This window comes from Festucalex cinctus, chromosome 21, assembly GCF_051991245.1.
Source record: "Festucalex cinctus isolate MCC-2025b chromosome 21, RoL_Fcin_1.0, whole genome shotgun sequence".
Taxonomy (NCBI): domain Eukaryota; kingdom Metazoa; phylum Chordata; class Actinopteri; order Syngnathiformes; family Syngnathidae; genus Festucalex; species Festucalex cinctus.
Genome location: NC_135431.1, coordinates 9,009,694 through 9,031,769, shown reverse-complemented (window position 1 = coordinate 9,031,769; position 22,076 = coordinate 9,009,694). Strand labels below are relative to the sequence as shown.

General features: G+C 42.7%; 1 protein-coding gene across 2 annotated transcripts in view; it reads left to right on the top strand.

Annotated features, from left to right (window-relative positions):
- The window catches only part of adgb (androglobin), a 36,986-nt gene extending 27,192 nt beyond the window's left edge, over nt 1-9,794 (top strand). For both annotated transcript variants that reach the window (XM_077511378.1, XM_077511379.1), the window contains 10 exons: nt 105-292; nt 481-707; nt 1,009-1,169; nt 1,862-1,964; nt 3,862-3,992; nt 5,452-5,607; nt 6,011-6,101; nt 6,175-6,274; nt 8,780-8,963; nt 9,087-9,794. In XM_077511378.1, the coding sequence (XP_077367504.1) occupies nt 105-292; nt 481-707; nt 1,009-1,169; nt 1,862-1,964; nt 3,862-3,992; nt 5,452-5,607; nt 6,011-6,101; nt 6,175-6,274; nt 8,780-8,963; nt 9,087-9,224 (1,479 nt within the window). In that variant the 3' untranslated portion in view covers nt 9,225-9,794. The remainder of the gene's footprint in view (nt 1-104; nt 293-480; nt 708-1,008; nt 1,170-1,861; nt 1,965-3,861; nt 3,993-5,451; nt 5,608-6,010; nt 6,102-6,174; nt 6,275-8,779; nt 8,964-9,086) is intronic.
- The last annotated feature ends 12,282 nt before the right edge of the window (nt 9,795-22,076 follow it).

Here is a 22,076-nt window from a genome sequence, read left to right as displayed (position 1 = left end):
TGGGTGATGATGTCGCAGTCATAGGAACTGAACGCTAAAATAAACTCCTTTTCCTTAAATCACTAATAACATTTACAAATCTTTTCTGTTTTCTCCTACTGCAGCTCGGTTACACGTTTGTCGCCGAGGTTCTCACGCCCGAATCGCCACCCGCTAACGCCAAGTGGACGTTGCGCTTGATTGCCACCCGAGAGCCTCTCCCGAAATTGTCCCACGAGCTTCCGCTCAGCACGTTTGCCGTGCAGGAATTCCAGGATTATTACATTCCTAACAGTAACAATATTATATGTGGGTAAGACCAAAAAACTCCAACAATATTCCTCTTTGCAAGCCATGCATAGTTATAAATTTGACTGCTATCCTCTTTACTAGACGACTGCAACGGAAACGAGGTGTGACCAATGTGTTACTTATTATACATAAATGGCAATTGTGTTTTTTTTCTTTTCTTTTTTTTTTTAAATCTTTTTTTTCCTGCAGCTATACCGTGAAGGTGACCGTGCCTCTCCTCGGCACTGTTCAGTTTCAGGCATCCAGCCGTTATGTCAAGATACGTCTATCAATCCTGGAACAGGAGACTGTAGTGGCCAGCGCCATCGGCCAAGGCCACGTCGTCATTCCCGCCGCCAACTTCCTGCCCAATGAAGAGAAGGAGGAAGAAGAAGAAGAAGAGGAGGAGGAGGAGGAGAAGGAGGAGGAGCCATTAGGTTTGAAGTTGTTGTTGTTTTTTTGAGACTATTTGGGACCCCAAGTGTGTTTATTTTGTTTATTACATTATTAAACTTGTAACTCAAACAGCATCCTGGGTTGGACTTATTTCGATTTTGGAGGTTCCGCTATATTGTCCTTAGACTGAACTGAACTTAGATGGATTTTTTTTCCCCTTCACTCCCTAGACAAACTTTTGCAACTCCTTTAATTTGCCTTCCACTTCCTGCTGCGATAACAGGACGCGCCGTTTGTCTTTTTATTTTCCTCCGACTCAGGCCTTTGCTCTCCTCGTTACAGCTCCCAGTGGCGCAGTAGAGGAGAACCAGCACACGCCCTCAGCCCTGGAGGATGAGATCAAGGCGTTATTCGACGACAGCACGGACGAAGACGAGGAGAGCAGTTCGTCGGGGAAATCAGACTGCGAAGCTGTCCACTTGCCGCCGCCCACCAAGCCGCCGGTAACACCGACTGCGTGGATTCGGTGGTTGCTCCGACACTTTCCTCCTCCTCCTCCTGCTTGTATTCATATCCATTTTTCACTGCCAGATACTCATAGCACCTTACTTACAGGCACACACACATGAACTTACCCACCCACCCACTCACATTCTCATACAAGAGGAGAGCAGCAGAAAGCAGAGGGACACTTTTGTTGCTCTTGTCTGACTTAGCAGCACTCGCCAAGGAACAGTAATCGCTTCACTTGTCGATTAACTATCATACGCAGGAGAGGATTCTTTTTTTTTTTTTTTTTTTTTTTTTTTTAATTAAACACCACCAACCAATCACGCAGAGGCACTAATGAAGAATGAGCGGCAGTCTGGACGGTAATGAGACGGATCATGTCGAGTCCAGTAAAGCATCAGCAGGCTGGAGTAAACGCATATTGATTAGTCCTTCAGACCACTGATCAATTAGAGCAGACGTCTGTGATTAAGGCGATGTTACGCTCCGTAGAGAGCCCCAGGAGGCATTTGGATGCTTGTATTGGCATAAAAAGAAAGTTTATTTACAGTTGATGCTCATTTAAGTACCATTTCCTTACTGTGGTTTCAACAATTTAACACAAAATATCCTCTTTGTGAGATCTACCATGTTTTTTTTTCTTCTATTTTACACTGTGCCCATCTTTTTTTTGTATGTATGGTAGGATCACAGATATTTGCTGAGGGCAGAGGTGTTGTATCACAGCTGGGATTTGGACGAGTCCCAGTTGGCTTTCGCCCATCTGCTCAATTTCAAAGAAACCCAAGGTACCTCAAGTACACTAAGCCCGTTCCATATCCCTCATCACACGTGAAAATACTGTTTACACATGCACCACAACATGACATTTTTTCATCTATTAGTTTTCATATTTGTGATGTTTGATACTACTTTTTCAGACTGATGCCAGTACGAGTACATGGCTCTTTAGTCACCGATACCAATACCAAGTACTGATACGACTATTCCTTTTGATACGTTAAGATTTACAAAAAAAAAACAATTTTAAAGCAAGACATATCCATACCGATACTCCGTATCAGTGGTCGCCCATTGCTAATATTTATTTATGTGCATCATATAGAAAACTGATGAACTAAAAAATGTTTTTTTTTTGTTTTTGTCTTGTTGCCTACTTTTGTCATGGTAACATCACGTGAAATAATAACCATTGAATAAAAAAAATTTAATTTGGCTCGTGAATACGATATCAGTCCGTCCATCCACATCCCTTTTCTGCAGTGCATAAGAGCCACGGATGAACTGAACATCCCATGCTGCCCATTCAGTACGATATGAGCAATACAATTAATTCATTTAACCAGCTCCAAACGTATGCTTTAATCTTTCCTGAAGTAAGAATCCTGCCCGCTCCCCCCCAAAGTCTGCATCTCTACCTTAAATCACCCCTGCATTGGTTGACTTAATTGAAGTAACAAAACCTGAAAAATTCTCGAGTGGCAAATTAATTTGAGCAGGCCAGGTGAACATCGATGCACAAGAGGTGCTTGCATCCTTCACAATTTGCATAAGGTATACGTGACACTAGTAATAATCTGCTGCTTTGCTGATCTTTTTCTCTGCTCATTTCCTTATGTGTAGCAACTGTGTATGTGTATATACTGTACGTGAATCTTGTAGTCCAGCGACCACACAAGCCTCCTATGGTTCTCCAACAGGCTTCAGGAAGTGGGTCAATGGGAAGTCAAATGAAGTTTGCTCTTCTTACCCCCACCCTTTCCCGGTGCCCTGGGAAATATCTCAGCAGGAAAGTGAATTAATTTCGCCCAGTTAAGCCTCGTCTCAACGGCGAGGCTGTGCCCTTGATCATGCTCCCTATATGCTACATGGATAGCTTGTGCCACACCGCGCTTGGAAACGCCTTTTCACAAGCTATTTAACAAGCCAAATAGTGGAGCGTGCATGTTTAATGCGCAGCTGCCTGCAATCCCTCAGTATATACTGCTTAAGCCCTTGGTGCTCAGCACATAAACAACACCGCTTTGTTTTCATTAACGGGCCTGTGCACCTGTACAGTATATCAGCCTTTATCGTATACGGCTTTTATTATCACAAAATGGCATTGTGCTGAATTTCCAAATGGCTTCAATGAGACTAAGTTGGTGGCCAGGCTAAATGATGGATTGTTGTGGGGAAAGGAGCCTTTTTTTTATGTTTGTGGCCAGTTTAGTTGGGAAGTGCAACAGTGCCACCTAGCACACGAGTGCATACACAACACATGCTGCTGCTCACATTGAAACTTTCAGTATTACTCTGGTCTGCACAAATGGGCAAGTTAACAGTACTTGTCTGTCCAACATCCTTAACGCACCCAAATAAGGGATCATTTTTAAGAGAAAATATCTTACATTTTGACACTCCAAAGTTGAATACGTTTTGTTCCAACATTCTGATTAACTTCCATGTTGTTCTAATTGAAACACACTGAATTAATTTGTCCATCCATTCATTTTTTTTTTTTTTTTTTTCGTAGCTCGTGTCCTTACTAGACTTGCCTGTGAGCTATTGGCAAGTGCTTGCCAGCTACTGACTGGACTGACTTTTTGGCACATATCGACAAAACAACAATTCACACTTGCATTTATGGCTATGTGCAAATCAGGCTAAAACCTCATCCTGAACCTCCGTCTTTTCAAAATGCAGTGTTCTTTCCTGAGGAATTGATGGAATCCGTCTCTGCCACGTCGGGCAGCGATGAACATAGCACTGACACGGCCAAAGTCAACCGAAAAGGTGAAGAAGACAAGGGGACCGCCAGCTCCTCGGAAGAATTGGTAATGTCACAGCAGCCATGATATGATAAGCTTACATCATTTAACATGCACTTTAACAAAAGCGTATTATTGAAACAATATTTACCGTACTTGAAAGGAAATGAATGATGCATAGCTATCCACAGTGGCACATTCACAACAAGATGACAGTGGTTGACTTCCAAGTTCTAATTTACAATTATTAACGAAATTTCTGTCACCATCTTACAAATGTATTGTACAGGAAATGTTTTAACTAATAATTACATAACACCCAAAGTCACACATTGTTACGGCTGATTTTTTCAACTCAATTTTGTGACGGCTGTAAAAAAAAATTGTGACATGCGTGGAAGACAAACCCTCCTTTGAAACCCCATTTTGAAATCCTGACTCCTTTAAAACCCCAAATCACACATTCTGACAGATGCATTTTCTATCCATTTTTATGACAACTGTAAAAAAATAAAATAAAATGGTGAACGTGAATGGAAGCCCAACCCTCCTTTGAAACCTTATTTTGAAACCCTTCAAACCCAGTCACACATTCTGACAGCTGAATTTTTCAACCCACTTTTGTGACAACTGTGGAAAAATAAATAAATAAATAAATAAAATGTGATGGAGCCTGGAAGGCAAACCCTCATTTGAAATCTTATTTAGAAACCCTGTCTCCTTTAAAACCCAAAGTCACACATTCTGACAGCTGCATTTTTCAACTCAATTTTGTGACAAATGTAAAAAATCATGACCATGCGTGGAAGACAAACGCACTTTGACACCCTGACAGGTTATGAATCACGTTTTTGCACTCAGTGGGTAGAGCTCCCAAGTCAGACTTGGGGGGCTTGGGATCAAATCCTGTTCAGGGACCTTCTGAGACTTGAAAGTCGAAGAAATTTTTTTAGTGACTGATAAAAATCATGTTTCTCCATACAAGCCTGAAACCCTGACTAGTTATGAATCAGAGGTGTCTGCATAGCTCAGTGCGTAAAGCTCCTGACTTCTGACGTGGGGTACTGGGGATCAATTGGGGTCGAACTGTATAAAGAAAAATTGTTCCATATTGCGAATTTACACCTGTTGTGAGGGGGGTGGTACTGGAACATATCCCTCATGATAAACCCAGAATGTTAAGATGTGCTTCTTGTTTGCTCAACATCTAATCCTAAATGCAATCAAATTTGAAAGGCAGATTTTTTTTTCCAGCACGCCAGCTTTCCGCAGTGCATTTCCATTTGAATATGTTTTCTTTCATTAGCAGTACTGTGTTGTTGTAAGCCGCCGATGTCATGATCTGCGAATAAATTAACTGAACAATGACATATTATATTCAGCAAGCTCTGCATAAAGAAAAAAAATCCAAATCCAGGCTGATTTGCTCATTGAAAGAGGCAGACTCATCATGCGTTTGCAGTGCAGTGACCTTCAGATATGTGTTTATGCTGGTGTTTTTTTTGTTTTTGTTTTTTTTGTGCAGGGCCTTGACCTGACTAAGGCCAACTACACGCTGCGTGTGGCCGTCGATACGATCCAAGCTGAGAGCATCGTAGTGAAAAAGGATGTTGAGCGAGTTGAGCAAATCAAAGCTATTAAAAGAGCCTGGGAGGCGGCTGAACCGGGCCGCGCTGCCAAGGTAACAGAGTGGCTGCATGTCTGGGAGCTAGACAAAAGTATTGGGACACTTTGCCTTAATTCACCCCGTCTCAGTTTTTGTTTTTGCAGACATTTTGGAAAATTGCAACAGAACAGTAGAATATTAGGGTTGCAGGGTGGAACATATCTGGAACGACGGCTTTTGAAAGCCACTTATTTTTTTTCCAGACCGAGTCAAATATTAGTGGCTGGCATCGGCTGCCTTCATGAGTATCTGATACCTTCAAATAAGACAGATATTGTCCCAATCCATCCTTTGGAGTTAAAATGGGGAATTTCAGAAATATACGGGTATGCTATGGCTCTCTAGTTCAATACTTTTGTCGTTGAGCTTATGTTACTCTCTTGTTTTGGGCGGTTGTTATGATCTTGCCTTTTTAAAGGCGTGGCAGCTACGTCTCAACTGGCTCAGTCAATTTTACCCCAACAAAGATGGTGACATTCCAGTCCCGGAGCCAGCCGCCACCGACTCGGGTAGGTCGAACAAAAACATGCATTACTTGAACCACTTCATGTTGCCTTCAATTTGATGTTGGTTCTCTACAAGATGACGGATGCAGCCCTATTCCTCCCAACGCGCCCAGTATACCAATTGAACAAATGTTAAGCATCGTTGTTCCACCCTTGGACTACACACCGTTCATCAGGTGGGTCTCTGTGCTAAACGTGTCTCTCCTTGATGCCTGGAAATTAGCTTTAGCTGCAAGGTCTGACGGAACATGACTGAGACCTTCATTTTGTTGGGATTGAAAGAGATTTAACATTAAAAACCCTATCAAATGAATTCAGATTTGCTTAACGTAATTATCCATTTTAGAAAATAATTGCATGTGCAAAGATTGAGAACTACTGTAGTATTCAATTCTATCTCGCTATGCCTACACTCCAAAAATGCGTCTTCCTTTCGGATTATGTTGCTAGTGGAGCCAGTTTACAGGACTGTCTCAGAAAATTAGAATATTGTGATAAAGTCCATTATTTTCTGTAATGCAATTAAAGAAGCAAAATTATTCATTACAAATCAACTGAAATATTGCAAGCCTTTTATTATTTTAATATTGCTGATTTTGGCTTAGAGCTTAAGAAAATTCAAATATCCTATCTCAAAATATTTAGAATATTTCCTCAGACCAAGTTAAAAAAAAAAAGCCATAATCAGCAATATTAAAACAAAAGGCTTGCAATATTTCAGTTGATTTGTAATGAATCCAGAATGTATGGCATTTTTGCTTATTTAATTGCATTACAGAAAATAATGGGCTTTATCACAATATTCAAATTTTCTGACAGTCCTGTAGAGCGCCTCGTTGTCAGCAGTGAGTGTGCACACGTCATGCAGGAAAAGGCGGAATACTGAGGAAGGAGAAAAATATTTGTATACAAGCAATTCCCCCCCCCATAACATGATTGATCAGTGCCGATATTCAACATTTTGATAAATATCGGCATTGAAAATAATTCAATAAGCTTGTACGAAGTTGTTTATCTTTACTATACTGTCGGATATCGCTGCGCTTTGTGCTCGTCAGTTTCCAAAGTGTCAAGTCAGCGACAGTTACAAAGGAAGTGTCTCCATCCCAGAGGGCATGTGCTTTTTGTCTCTCATGTCATCAGCGCTGCCTTTTTGCCACCTCGCTTTCCCTCGCACAGGCCATCCCCCGGCCGTGACAAATGAGCCGGTATTTGGGTCTCTTAATCAAAAAGCTATTTCTGGACCCCCCGCTGAGCTCATCGCGCCAGTGAGATGTGCCCTCTCCTGTCACTCGCCCTCTTCGTGTGTGTGTGTGCAGCTGTTAATGGCTGCGGACAATGTGGCCTGCAAAGTAGTGTAAAAGGAAAAACCACGCAAACACACATACACACTCTGCTGAAATAGGTTGTACTGGCCAATGCTCATTAACTCTTACTTCAGTAGCTACTGGCTTCCCCTCATCATTGACTCCAGAAATAGGCAAACACTTTTGTTTTTTTTCCCCTCTCCATCTATGTTTGCACCTCAGATGGCCACTTGTACTTTTCTCTTCCTCCAACTAAAAACTTTTGCTAACTGCCTCCATTTCTGGCTCTGCCTTCCTCTTGTTCTCTTCTTCTTATCACACACAGACAGACACAGACAACACACTTTTGTGCCATTTTACAGTGACATTACAATGAAGCCTTAAAGCAGAAATACTCACACCGATGTCATTTCGGATTTATGGCCAGGCGTGTGCGATAAAGCCTGGATTGTGAGCACACAATTTCCCCTGCACATTTCTGCATCTGCCTGCCACATTTCTATTCACACAGGATACACATTGCTGCCCTATCCGGCAACTGTAAGAACATTGTAAGGTTTAGTATAGAAGTGGAAAATACAAACTATCTGCAGCACTTTGTGATAAGGGACCACATTGTCCAAAATGCTATCACCAAAGATGAGGTAAATAAAAGGGTGTGCTGGCCACTGGCCACTACAATATCTCTATGAAATACGTTAAACGAGGCAAATGGTTAGAATCTCGGCTTTGGCCTTCTTGTGTGGAGTTTGACTGTTTGTCTGGTGCCTGCATGGTTTTCATCAGGTACTCTAGCGTATTCCAGCATTCCAAAAATGTGCATGTGAGGTTAAATGAAGACTTTAGAGGGTAAACTCTATTGAAAATGGATGGAATAATTAGTTTTTCTATGTCTAAAAATGCAGAGCAAATGAGCACATTTTGCATGGTTTGAATCTGGATTTTGATACTATTGTGAAAGTGAAATTAATTGTCTTGTAAATTTTGACACACCGCAGAGAATAGTTGTTACAATCCCTGCCAAATTTGATTCATTTTAAACCTAACTTTGTAAAATGAGGCTTCAAAATGATGAAAATCAAGCTATTTCCTCCACTCTTAAATGATGTGAGCTGAATGTACTAACACTGTTATGTATGGAGTCAAATCCAATAAGCTAACAATGTGGAATCTCTCCATTTAAAAAAAAAAAAAAAAAAAAAAAAAAAGTAGCACCACCCTGTTTGGGAAAACAAGAAGTACATTACACGCAAGCACACGCTTTATAATGATAGCGAGTATTAAAATTATAGATATAAAAAAATGTTTGAGACTGCAAAATGAGTCCATCCAACTAGCCGACTTGTTAACAAGGTCCATGTGTTTTTGACGCAGAAGAAAAAATGACACCCCAATCCTGCTGGACCCCGAGATGGAGGAGAGCCAGCGGAAGGAGCGCTTAGAAAGGATCCAGGCCTACCAGTTGGAGCGGGACCTTCTGGTGGAGGAGCGCGAACGGAAAGCCACCAGCAGGAGAGAACGAATGCAAGGCATTCTCACACACTACGAGGACCAGCAGGTCACCTCACCGTCATCTGATGGATATTATTAGCAGCCATCGTTTTGAGTCCGACAAAACTAATCGGTCTTTTTTGCTCATCTCAAAACTCCTCTCCTTGCTGTCTGTCTGCATCCTTTCCAGACGGCGATGGTGCAGGAGCAACAGAAATTCCAAGACATGTGCACGCAGAATCAGAATCAGAAACCCAACGACACTCGCAAATGGCTAAATAACCGCATAAAAAGGAGAGAGGATAAACACACAGCGGATGAAGTCTAACAGGACGCTCCATTGACACCAAACAAAATCTCACTTGGCCTTATGCAAGTCTGTTTGAACTCAGACAGCACAACTCAGGGCTTTATGTTAGCCACACAGTTGCTAGTAGGCAAATCCGTCACTTGTCTATTGACAGCTTCACATCTATTGACAATTCAAGGACGCAGGAAAAGCACATAAGTGACTAGAGCAATATTCAAGCGAGGCAGCCACAATGCGCCAAAGTAATACAACTTATGGACCTCAGCAGAAGTTGCACCTCCGTGCTTAACTTGACAGAGGAAACGGGCGACAGAGTAGAGTCAATGCCTTTTAGACTGTCAGTGGAAACACTGAATCATTCGGATTGTGAAGTGACAGTTCTAGCCAGTGTGCGATTGTCTCAATCGCTTGCACGAATACTAAACAAACTGAGCTAAAATGAACTTATTGTAGTGTACAGTTGTCTCTTGCCATATCATGATTCGCTTTTCGGGCTTCCTTCCGCTGTATTCTAGAATTTTACATTTCTAATTTTAGATTGTGAATTTTTCGCTAGGATCGTTTCACCCTTAAAAAAAAAAAAGAGAAGTGCAAAGTGTTGCTTACACAACTGCGCATCTACGTTGACATACATATTGCTAGCTATTTTGATATAGCCTATTTTGATATAGCCTCTCTCAAGGATAGCCACCAGAGTACTTTCATTCACTTATTGGAGAAACTTCATGAAAACAAGCACATAATTAGAGATGTCCTGAAAATGTTTTTTTTTTGGCTTCCGACTTTATCTTTTTTTTTTTTTTTTTTTTGTAAGGCATGCTCTTTACCGATCTGAAGCTGATTTTTTTTTTTTTTTTTTTTTTTTTTAAATTCAACTCTTAAGTGGAAGGAACAATACACGGATTGAAAGGGTTGTTATTTCACTGCAGTTGTGCTGTCTCTCGTTCTGTTGCAGTGAAAATTGTTGGAGCCAATATCTCTAAAAGTGCTAGTTGAGAATGAATGAGATAATGCTGCCATCTAGTGGTTGTGAATATTAAAAACATTCTCGCCATGATCCTGCACTGTGCTTCCTTCCATAGAACAGATGTTTCCATTGGGAGCAGCTGTAGGAGGGTATGATGAAATTGTCTATGTGAAATGTGTCTTCATACAGTGTAGTCATCCTCAGTAATTGCACTCGTTGAAGAAAACATTTAGGCAATATCTGAGTGTTGTTCACATTCAAGTACAATACAAAGATGTTCTTCTGCTGCTGTAATGTACAGTATAAAAATGGCAAAATGTGTTTGTTAGGCCTTTTTCTGTCCCTTTCCTGCTTGATGTGTATTCCACTCCACTCCGTCAGGCCTCATTGATTCCGCCGCCATTTCTTCCCCATCCTGCCACTGAGCATTACCTTGTCTCTGCACTGCTGCTTTTTTCCCCCCAGCCATATTTTACTCTAAAATATTTGCTTTTTCATCTAAACTTGTGTGTGTTTCCTCCCCACAGGGTACACGAAGGCTAGCGGCTGGACCGTGCGTCTCGCGTTTTTGTCGGAGAGATTACCCTTGCGCTGTAATTGGCTATATTAATGGAGAGGCTGTTTCATAATTGGCGGCTGTTGGCTCGACGCAAAGATGAGAGACAAAAGGCTCGTGCAACCTTGAAAGGAAAGCTACATGTGAGTTGACTCACCACAAGTAATAAGAAAATATTGGATTCTTCAATGGAGCCGCATAGTAGGATGATGCAATTAAGGGGCACTGGATACACATTCCCTGAATGGTGCTGGGTCGGTAGTGGCTCTTTAATTCACTTTTCATTTGGGAGATAATAATTCAAGACTGGTTTAATCGATTTTTATTTCCACATGCACGGCAAAGGAGGGTCTACCTTTCAGGAATTTGCTGCCTTTCTATGGAGGCTGCCATTGCCAAACAATTCAAACAATCTTTAATCATGCCTTAATGCCTGCAATAGTTCACTTTTATATGAACTTGAGCTTTTCCCAGTCTTGTTTGATATAGCCCAAACTCGCCTATCTTTAGGATGTGAAGCTCGGTCATTCGAAGGGGTTCAGATTAGACCCACTGCACATCCGCATTTGAGAGGAGCTAGGTGAGGTGGCTAGGGCATCTGTTTAAGATTCCACCAGGACGCCTGTCATATGAGGTGTTCTGGGCATCACCCACCAAGAGAAGAAAGACCCAGGACATGCTGGAAAGACTGTCTTGGCTGTCTCAGATTCCTCTCCCGAAGTAGATGAAGTGGCTAGGGAAAGGGATTCGACTCAATGCTCCACATCGAGAGGAGCTAGGTGAGGTGGCGGGGGCATCTGTCAGGTGAGGTGTTGTGGGCATGACCCGCCGAGAGGAGAAAGACACAGACCACACTAGTGAGACTGTCTGGACTGGCCTCGAAATGTCTCAGGATCCCCCAATGGAGTTGAAGTGGCTAGGGATAAGGATTCGACCCACTGCTCCATATCGAGAGGAGCATGGTGAGGTGGCTCGTGCGTCTGCCTAGCATGCCTCCAGGCTGCTTGCCAGGCAAGGTGTTCTGGGCATGACCAACCAAAAGGACAAAGACCCAGGACACACTGATGAACATGTCTTCATTGTCTTGGCTAACCTGGGAATTTCTCAGGGAACCGATAAATGAAGTGGCTAGGGATAGGGAAGCATGGACTTTTCTGGTAAAGTTGCTACACCCGTGATCTGACCCTGGATAAGCAGAAAGAAATGGATGGAGGAGGATCAAACTTTTCTTCTAAGTCTGCAAGCTTGTGCTGAATTTGTCCCAGGCTTGTTTCGGCAGTTTATTATTTGAGCCTGCCCAACTGTTGAGGATATTCTGGCAAGTGGGTTCTCGGTCTTACTCGAGAAAATACTCAAGGTGGAACAAGTATATGAACATCTGTGCACATTTTAGACAAGTAGTCATCCACTGCCAAATCTATCCTTCTGTAATAATTTCAAAGCACTACACTTGGATGCGGGACTTAGGGAAGGTCCATTGTCTACTCATGGGGAGCAAGCAGTGGCCTTCACGTCTGTGAGAGCCTGTGTTCACTTGGCAGATCAATAATCACACCACCCAAGCATACTTGGGATGAAATGCGGTGGACCCAAGGTGCTTTTGCTGCTCCTCGTTCAAAATACCGCAATGTTGGCCCCTTTTTGTACATGCCACCCTGCTGCGAGTGAATATATCGAGAGGTCAGGCTTCAGAGGCCAGCTCTGCTGATAGAAGATAGAGGAGTAAGACCTTTCAAAGAGGAAACACCCGCGTGCTCTCTGTGCTTAAGACTGTGATAGGTAGCAAAAGACCTAACCTCTATGGTGATAGAAGACAATCACGCGGGAGGAAAAGCTGAGGCTGACAGACTGACAAGCAAGCTTTTTTATTCTTGTAATCCCAACCCCCCAATTACGCGTGTGTAGCACCCTCTGCGGCGCACATTTTACAAGCTCCAGCCAGCACTGGAGGCTGGACACAATGGCAGACGTCCTAACTTGATTGCAACCTCATTCTTGTAAACTGGGCTATTCCTCTCCCTTTAATCGCCTCTCATTGACTTCACTGTCTCTATGCTGCTGGTTGGCCGGCCACCAATGGCGCCATCGTCAGACAGCGTAGCTCAAGCCTTGTCGATACAAATTTTCTTTTATTTTGTGGGAGGCAAATCATATTGTGGGAGGTTTGTAAGATGATCTGAAATAATTTAGATGACTGCCATTAGTAGCTCCCAAGTACAGCATTCAAATCTTGTGGGTTCTCCCCCCCCCCCCCTTTCTTCTGTCACTTACAGATTAGCTTTCCTATAAAATCTTTATTTCCGCAGGGTCTTCACTTAACACTGTCTCCCAAGTGCACCCCCTGACTACCTATTAATTGTAAAGATAAGCCTACTCCTAAGTGAAGGTCAAACGGTGTCAATATTGGTGCAGGTCATTTCTATGTCTGGGGATGTGGATAAATGGTAGTCTGGCTCTGTGTACACTCAGCATTTGACAGTGTCAAATGTTGACAGCTGTCCTTCATGTACTTTAAAGATGTAAGGGGGGAGGCTTACGTGATTTTGTCTTAAATGACAAGTGTCCTCTGTGCACGAAGGCCTGTCTGTCTCATTTAAATCAAGCAAGATGGCAACAATCCAAAACAGCCCAGTGCATGATGTCATAACAGAGTGACTTTGCTGCAGCTGATCTACATTCCAGTTTTCGCTTGGCAGTTTCAGTTCCTTCAGATGTGGCCATACAGAGATAAAGGGTGGATGTGATGAAGCATACGCACAACTTCCTACATTGCGTTTGTTCAAATCTCGGCTTAATTGCTTTTGCGTTGGAGACGACTAAATTAATTCAGCGATTGTCGTTTACACACCAGAGCCCAGGGAATGTCAGCTCGCCGGTTCCTCCCGCTGGATTGGTTTGCGCAATAGCAACTCTGGGAGGATTATTGCGCCGTTTAATTTGCCAGCCGAGGCCTGGGGGCTGCAATGGTTCTTCATTGTGCTTTTTTTTTTTTTTTTTCAACACGCCTTTTGTGTAGGTGGAGAAAGGAAGTTAAGCTTCCTTCATGACTTTTGGATTTGTCTACTGAGTTTCAGGGCATTGCATTCAGGTATCTCGTGTTTCCTCAGATGACACGCTTCTGTTTATCACATGGTTTTTCTATAACTTCATAATTGAGATGCAGTGTTTGGTGGTTTCCATCACCATAAAAACATAAGGAGTAAATATAAATCCAGACTTCATGAGTCAATGACCTTTACAATGAAGACAAAAAACAGTGAATTTTCAAACCACAGGTCACAGAGGCACGGTCATGGTAAAGTGCTGATTTGATAAACTTTGAATCAATAAGAATGCAAACTCGAAGAAGGCCAGATGGTGGATGGAAGCCGTACTGCAGTCATCAATAACCTGTCCTGTGCTCACTATTGATTATTGCCATCTTGGATAACGGGACAGCCAAGCTCTTCCTCCACATCTGTTTTGCATCATTTCACCATCATCAACAGATCGCTGCATTTAAGAGCATTATCACCTTTTGTAGGATTTATTACTTAATCCTTGCAACTGGCCCCTGAAAAAAAACAATCCCGACGACATTGTCTTTAAGACTCAGTCCATCCAGAGCCTCTGAGTCATAGCCATGGCAACACTGGCACTGGCCTTTCCTTGAACAGTGGCGTCCATCTGCTGCATGATACGAGTGGGTCAGATTATCGCCTTATCGGAACGGGCACCAGCTGCGGCGCCCTGAGTGCAGTCGAGCAGACACGTCGCAGTCTTGCCCTGAGCTATTTGCAGAAATGAATCCACACACACACGCACTGCAAGTTCAGTCATTTCCACTTCATTCGGAATTTTGGTCTTTGGTGCTTATAGTCGTTCTCGTACCTTGCTTTCTGCTCGCTGTTGTTCTACCTTTCACCACCAGATGCTCCCCCCGGACTTTGTGCCGTTATTTCCTGTTTTACTTTGAAAGTATTCATTGCGTGGTTGTATTGCTTCCTGCCTTTTGTGTATCCTCGCACAAATGCTATTCACATGGCACATTCCCAAGTGTATGCTTGACATTTAGAATGCTCGTTTTATGTCTTGTGTAAGTATTTATCTTTGAATTTTACCAGGCTGCCCAAGGGATCTTGTTTATTGGGTTTCTTCCCTCATTAGTGTGTTACAACATAATTTGTCTAAAGTCATTTGTCTACAGTTGTTCCAGTCACTAGCACACCATTAGAAAAGATGGCCTCGAGATTTTCGACCCTGAAATCAAGGATTTGACACAAGCTGTGAAATCTGGCATTTTTACAGCATGGCCCATCTGGATATTTTCAGCCTTTTGAGGTGGTTATCAGATAGTCACTCCATGTGGAATTTTTGGTGATCTGTGGGTTCTTGATTGACTGGCAGGTGACAACTCAAAGTCGACTGCAACTTCTCTGTGACCCTGAAAAAGGATAAGCAGTAAAAAAACAAAAACAAAAGAAAAACAAAACACCTGTATAGGCGCTGTGAGCCTGCATATCCCTTTTGAGACTTTCTCCGTCCTTGCACCTGCATGGCAACTTCAGAAAACTTTGACAACTCATAAGCACAACACGCTTGAAGGATTTAGTTGCTTGGTGTAGGGCCAATCTTCAATTGTTTTCCACAGCTCTTGTGATCAATTCGTCTTCCTGGACTGTCCTCGTTTGCACTCAAATTCTTTGCAGGGGTGACTGGCACTGCTTGGCTGCTCCCACCACACACCGGTAGCACTGCCTGCCAAACTGCTTCTGCCCTATTTGCCCCTTCGTCCCTTTCCTAGTCCTCATACTTGATAGATAAAACCCAACACCGATGTAAAGTTTTGCTCTGGTGCTTCTTTTCACTCTGACTGGCCGTCTACTTGCAAAACTGTTCTGACACGTTAAGACTCATAGCTTACCCATTTTTGCATAACTACACAGCCAAACTGTACAGGTTCTAAAAAGTGGTAAAAAAAAAAAAATGGATAGATGAAGGGCGCCATGATTAGTTTGCCCAAGTTTCTTCACATTTTACCTGAAACTGCCTGGTCCAGCAATTTATCAATTCATGCATTTGACACACCAGATGTTATGACCATGCAGCCCAGTTTGGTGGTCCTGTTACAGTGAATATAAAATGTTTTTGTGATAGGAAAAAAAAAAGTCCAAGTTAAATAACCTAAATAATGTTGTTTGAATAGGCTTTTCCTGACTTTTTCTTTCTTTCTTTCCTTCCATCAGAAGTCTGAAGGTTTTGTTGTAACAGTGACAATTTTCAAGTCCACCTTTTTAATGTTGGACAAAGTTTTGAAATGATTTATCTTGGTTTCATTTTTTTTAATATCGCAAAAGCCAAGCATTTTTATAGGGGTGTGTAGAGTTTTCATATCATTTGTGGGTCTCCTGTGGTTAGGCTGTTTTCATTGCACTGTAGAACACGCTGATTCCTGAATAATGATGGTTGCATTAAGAGTCTGACGAAGGATTTATCTGTTTTTTTATTTTTCCAGCAACAAGTTATCATCCCTTTTATCCCTGCCATCAATATTCATGAAAGCTCGTTGGGTTATTGGCAATAGGAGGGTCCGTCCCTGTTTTGAGGCATGTTAACAGATATGTCACAGAGATTCTTCATCCGGCTCATTTACTTGCGTGTTTGACATTGCGACAGTTGCGTGTCGAGTGCCGTCTCCTCAGCAATGGCTCATTAACTTGCAAACCCGCAGGGACCATTGTGAGTTTTGTGTCGGCCTTTTATGTTTTTAACGCTCGTGTTATCGCAATGCGCTCTTGTCGCTGTGGATCTTGCCACGACCGCCATCTCCTCGCTGTCTGTCCGCAAGCGTCTCTTGTTTATAGTCCATGCGTGGCAACGCAGCCGGTCCTCTCTCTCTCTCTTGTTAGTGCTTCAAATCAACCACTTGGTTGCTTGCCACAACCTCGCGGGCGTGTACAGTAGGTGCCACACTCAGGTGCGTTGCAACTCGCTTGATTTAACTACAACTGTCAGTGACGATAGAAAACCCCGGGCCTTCTGTTCCCGGCACACGACGCTTCAACTCTGTGTGACCTCACCCGCTGTGACCTCCTAGTGTTTCTTTCCCACTTTCTCCAGACAGCACTCTGTTGCTAAGGGGGTCAAACGTGTCTGCGACTATGATGTCGAGCTTTGAGGACTCGACACGGTGGTGCTGGGGATGCGTCAGTCAGGATTGTTCAGCTTCATTTGATGATAGTTTTCAGTGGCTGAATAGGGACACGATGTAGAAGTGGTGGGGCAAAGGGTAAAAGTAGTAAATAGAAACTGTTTCATTGTTGCTTGTGATTTTTTTTTTTCTTTACATCATTTAGCCACGTCATTTCAACCATAAATTTTAAAGGGGAAGTCCCAAAACATTGTTGACGATGTTATGTGTGACCTCACTAGTCTAAACATGACATTCAGATTAATATTACTGGTACATTTGTGGAATATGAGTTAAGCAGCAAAATCCAGATGTTTTTATCCATCTCAGGGTACGGCCATTTTGCCATTTGCTGTCGACTGAAGATGACGTCAGTGTTGCTCAGGTCTCAGGAAGCAACCAATCACAGATCAGCCTCAGAAAACAGGTGTCCTGTGATTGGTCGTTGCCTGAGCGCTGAGCAACTGTGATGTCATCTTCAGTTGACTGCAAGTGGCAAAATGGCCTCCTCTTGAGATGGACAAAAATGACTGGATTTAGCTTCAAAACTCATAAACCACAAATGTTATATTAATCAGAATGTTATGTTTAGACCAGTGAGGTTACATATAACATTATTGTCAAGAAATGTTTAAGGTTGACTTCCATTTTAAATCAGTCCTCTGCAGAAGGACAATATTGAGTTAGCCTAAGTTCGAGATGGGACGTAAAGCATGTACATACATTGGTCGAGCATGTATGCATATTCTCTCTATGCAGACTTATGTGTGACATATGCGACTTGCCGGCGGAAGATCACAACTTCTTCAAACTGTCTAGTGATGCATTGCAGCTTCTCTGCCAGGCTTCGGTATGATTGGATTCTGTGTTAATTGGGTAGCTTGTGGCCACCTAAGCCCAGCTTTTGTCACCGCTTGCGTTCAAGTCGTTTTTAGCAAAGCGAGCGGGCGTCACGCTAATGCACCCGCCGCCTAATGCCGCCAGGCATCGTTGTCATGTCCGCGTTCATCCTGCCTAACCTCTGCCCCTTGAATTAGCACTGGATTAGCCCGCTGCTCATGTGCATAATGGAACTGCATGTACCCGATTTGCATATTTTCCCAGAGTTATTGTGCGGAATTGTAATCCACAGAGGGGAAGGATGCTCGCCACTGATAACGCATGCAGATGCCCCCGAAAGATTACTTGGCTGTAAGATAGGATTCAACCTACCAGATTGAATGTTTCTAGGCATAATGTGCAGAAATGTGCGCTTGGAAAACACGGTTACATCAAACCCGGCGGTGACATTGACGACACTGACAACGAGCGGACAGTGAAATTCGCAGCATGCTGGCAGCTACAAGCATCATATCAATCACGCATTATGTAGGTGTGAAGTGGGAGTGAGTTCCGCGAGGAGGCGGCGGCAGCTGGATTCACATGAATAAATAACTAGATTCAGGAAATTCTGTAGCTCCAGTTCATAAATGAAGAGTGGTATTTAGAGGTCATTCAATTAAAAATTAAAAAAACAAAACTGATTTTAGCTATAGGTTTACATGGCATTTTTTTTAAAGCACTAAACATAGGAAAAGTGGACATTTTGAAAATGTCAATGTGTCAATCTGCGAAAACGTCGGACATACCTTTTATAAAATCGAGTGACAGGAGAAAACATTTGACTGAGCGGTGACACCGAAACCAGACAGAACTCTTGACAATCGCACCGTTTTTGTGGTTCAATTTAAAATAATGCAGCACAGTATACTCTGTGGAGCCTCAAAACCTGATACAGGATCACAGTTGCAGCGCGTTGGTAGATGTGCGATGGGCCTAAATGTGTAATCAATTTTATAATTGGACCATAATATATGTGACAGACAGGCTAGTCAGATCACCTTATAAATGTAGTTGGGCCTTTTCCAGGCAGTTATCTCGCTCCCAGATGGACTTGTAAATCAGCCTGGCATATCAGGTCAGTCTTACTGTCTTCAACCCTCTGAGTTTTGGCAATGACTTACTCTTGCATCCTAAAAATCTTGTACTTGATTATGTATTAATCCAGACTTGATCTAAACGCCTCCAAATCTTTGTCTTCCTCTATATCTTGGCTTGATTTTGTTCTTCATGTTAGCTGGGTCTCAACGCTTCATAGATTTTGTAGACGTGATCTTAACCTGCTTTGGTCGGTCTTAAGTCTCGACTTGTGGAGTGGTTCTGGTTTTTCTGAGAAGATCAGGGAGGAACACTTTTTTTTTTTTCTTTATCTTGTGTGCGTTCATGCATATGTGCATATGTGTGTGTGAGTTTGTGCTCATGAATTCACCTTAAACCTGTAAAAAAAAAATCCCATACCCTTCACCTTAGCCAAATACTTCAGTCCCACCAGAGTCGTGAAGTTGTCAGGAGACCAGAGGAAGGATCAAAGAAAAGAAAGATGACACAAAGTGAAATCCCGCACCAACCAGACACCACCTACCTACAGAGTTATGAACCAGAATCGGCACCAGAAATAAACACTCTTAACAGACCCCGCGTCGAAGTTTGTTGACATCAATTGGAAGGGGCAGTGTTCTAATTCGGCCTGATTGTCAGAATATGTGTAGCATACCCAGATTTGGGGTGTAGATTTATTCACGATTGTTTGTGATTCAAGGTCATGACACATAAGGATTTTTGCAGGGCGACCTGACTGTAAGCCAATGCTCAAAGAACACAGGCTTGTCCCGCCATTGTTTGATGCAGAAGAAAAGCTCACGATCAACCCAGTCAGGACCATAAATCAAACAAACATGATAACCTGAACCAGTGACATAAGCTTTTTACTTTGGCTCTTTCCCAAAGAAGCAGCAACGAAGAGCCTCCTCTGCAGGGAGTCTTATCAAAGCATCCAAACACGGCAGTCAGACCCGTGCACATCATGCGGCAAGATGAATGACCCGGCCGCAACACAATGGCGTTAAATTAAATCACTGATGTAACACTCACCCGCCAACAGTCCTCCCTTTTCTCACATCGTCCCCTCGCACATGCAAGGACCTTTTATGTTCTGCTGGGCATAATATATTCTCGAAATCACGTCAGAATCGAGGCGATACGAATGGTCAATTTCAGTGCATTATGCAAACGAGCTTTGTCCATGACCCCACCGAATGAAGAATTTGCTTTGTTTCTTTTTGCCTTCCATTCATGTGAAGGGCTTATGCGTAAACAAAAAGAAGATGCAGTTTTGCCATATATGGCATTGGTACATGAGATCAGGTGTTAAGCACAAACGTATCACTTCCACCAGGGTGCCCCCTCGTCCCAGGTGCAAGCGGGACATCTGCCCATTGTGGGTGACCTGACTGGTGTCGGTGGCACTCGGGTGTGAGACGCCTCAGGTGCGTTCATCTCTGACCTCAATCACAAACTGTACACAGCTGTACCCAAGTCTGCTTTGTTTGTTATTGTTTCGCAGTCCTGACTTGGTCTCATGCCACCTGAGTTTTGATTTTGACTTTTTTCAACCTCCTATAATAATCTCGATAGAGTCTACATTAAGTTCTTGATTGTGAAATGTGCTGTTTTTGTTGCTTTGGTTCAGATTGGATATAGTTTAGTCATGTTTTCCCTTTTTTTCCTGTCTCTCATTAAGTTTTTGTGTCCACTTGTTCTGATCAGCCTGGTCCCTTTTGCCTACCATTCAGCTCCCTCAACCACATGTCTTATTCAGGTGTGGGTTGTAGTTCCCCTACTTACTTTCAGTCCTTGTCAATTCATTGTTTGCGTTTACTGTCACAAGTCATGTCACGTTAAGTTGAGTCTTTTTTTTTTGTCATGGTTGCTTTTGTCTTTACTCAGTCTCTTGTGTTGGGTTGGTCTGAAACACTCAGTCATGATCCTGACAATCTCATTCTGCCTTGAGCTTTTTTTTTTTTTTTTTTTACTTTGTATTTGTCTTGGTCTTTACATGGTTTCAACCTGCCATGACCTTAGGCTTGAGTTGGTCTCAACTCTTCAGAATTCTCCAATTTGATAAAGTACTGGTCTTGCTTGGTCTTAACCAATCAAAACTTCAGCCTTTGTCTGGCCTCACTCTCAACTCCTCCTAAATTTTTGTTTTGACTTGGTCTATGTAGTTCTGATTCTGACCAAATACAGGTGCCCACCAAACAACTCGATCTCGACCGCATAAAGACTAGTTGCATTGAAAATGAGTGATGTCATCGATGAAGCTGAAATGCATTATGGGCCACGGTGAGTAACAGCAAGGCCTTCTCTGCTGACCAAAACACCACCAGAAACAATAACCTACCTGGGCCTACTTAGTCTTTTTTTTTTTTTTTTTTTTTTTTTTTTTGGTCCAATAAGATTCCAAGCTGAGAATTACTAATTCACTACTGATTATTTATTTATTGATTGATTGATGTTATGTTCTAAGGTTGGATCCCAAAAGCACAGACACAAATAAGATTTTAACTCTTTATTCGCTTAACATCGAGAGGTGTAGAACAAACTTGACTAGACGAGAAACAATAAGAATGCATCGAGAATCACGAGACGCCAAACCCCCTTGGGCTGTGGAGATGCACAGAGGAACCGAGGTAATAATCCGACAAACACACACTTCTCGGTTTGGCTTAAATAAACAGCTAATTGATCGGATTGGCTGTGGCTAAACATGTGGGTAGCAGGACTGACATGGAATTATCTGATTGGCTGTTGACCAAGTAAAGGGATTAAAGATTCTTGACATCACATAGCGTTTTTCCAGTTGAAACCAGATGATGGTTCAAAACAGACACTTGACCTCACGGTCATGACCCAAACATAACCCTTGCATGACCCACACTTAACCCTGGTCTGATCCAGTCATGACAATTTATTTTTACTTTTTTAGTTTTAAGGCTATATTTTTTTCTCCTGTGCTACAATATCGTAGTTCTTAGTTCTTGCTTGTGCTTTCAGAAATTGTCTTCAAATATCTCTGAATTTATTTTAGGGTTTTTAAGGACAGTAATGATGTCTTTGTAGTCTTGGTGTTGCCGCTGAAACGTGTGGTGTTTGGTTGGGGGATGTGGCGTGTGGTCCCGGTCCACTTAACCACAACATAGCAAGGATCAGCGGGTGCGATAGAGCACAACCTGGGTGCAGAGTGTGCATGAGATTGGATGTGTATGGATTGACAGAGGGTGGGTGGGTGGGGTGGGGTGG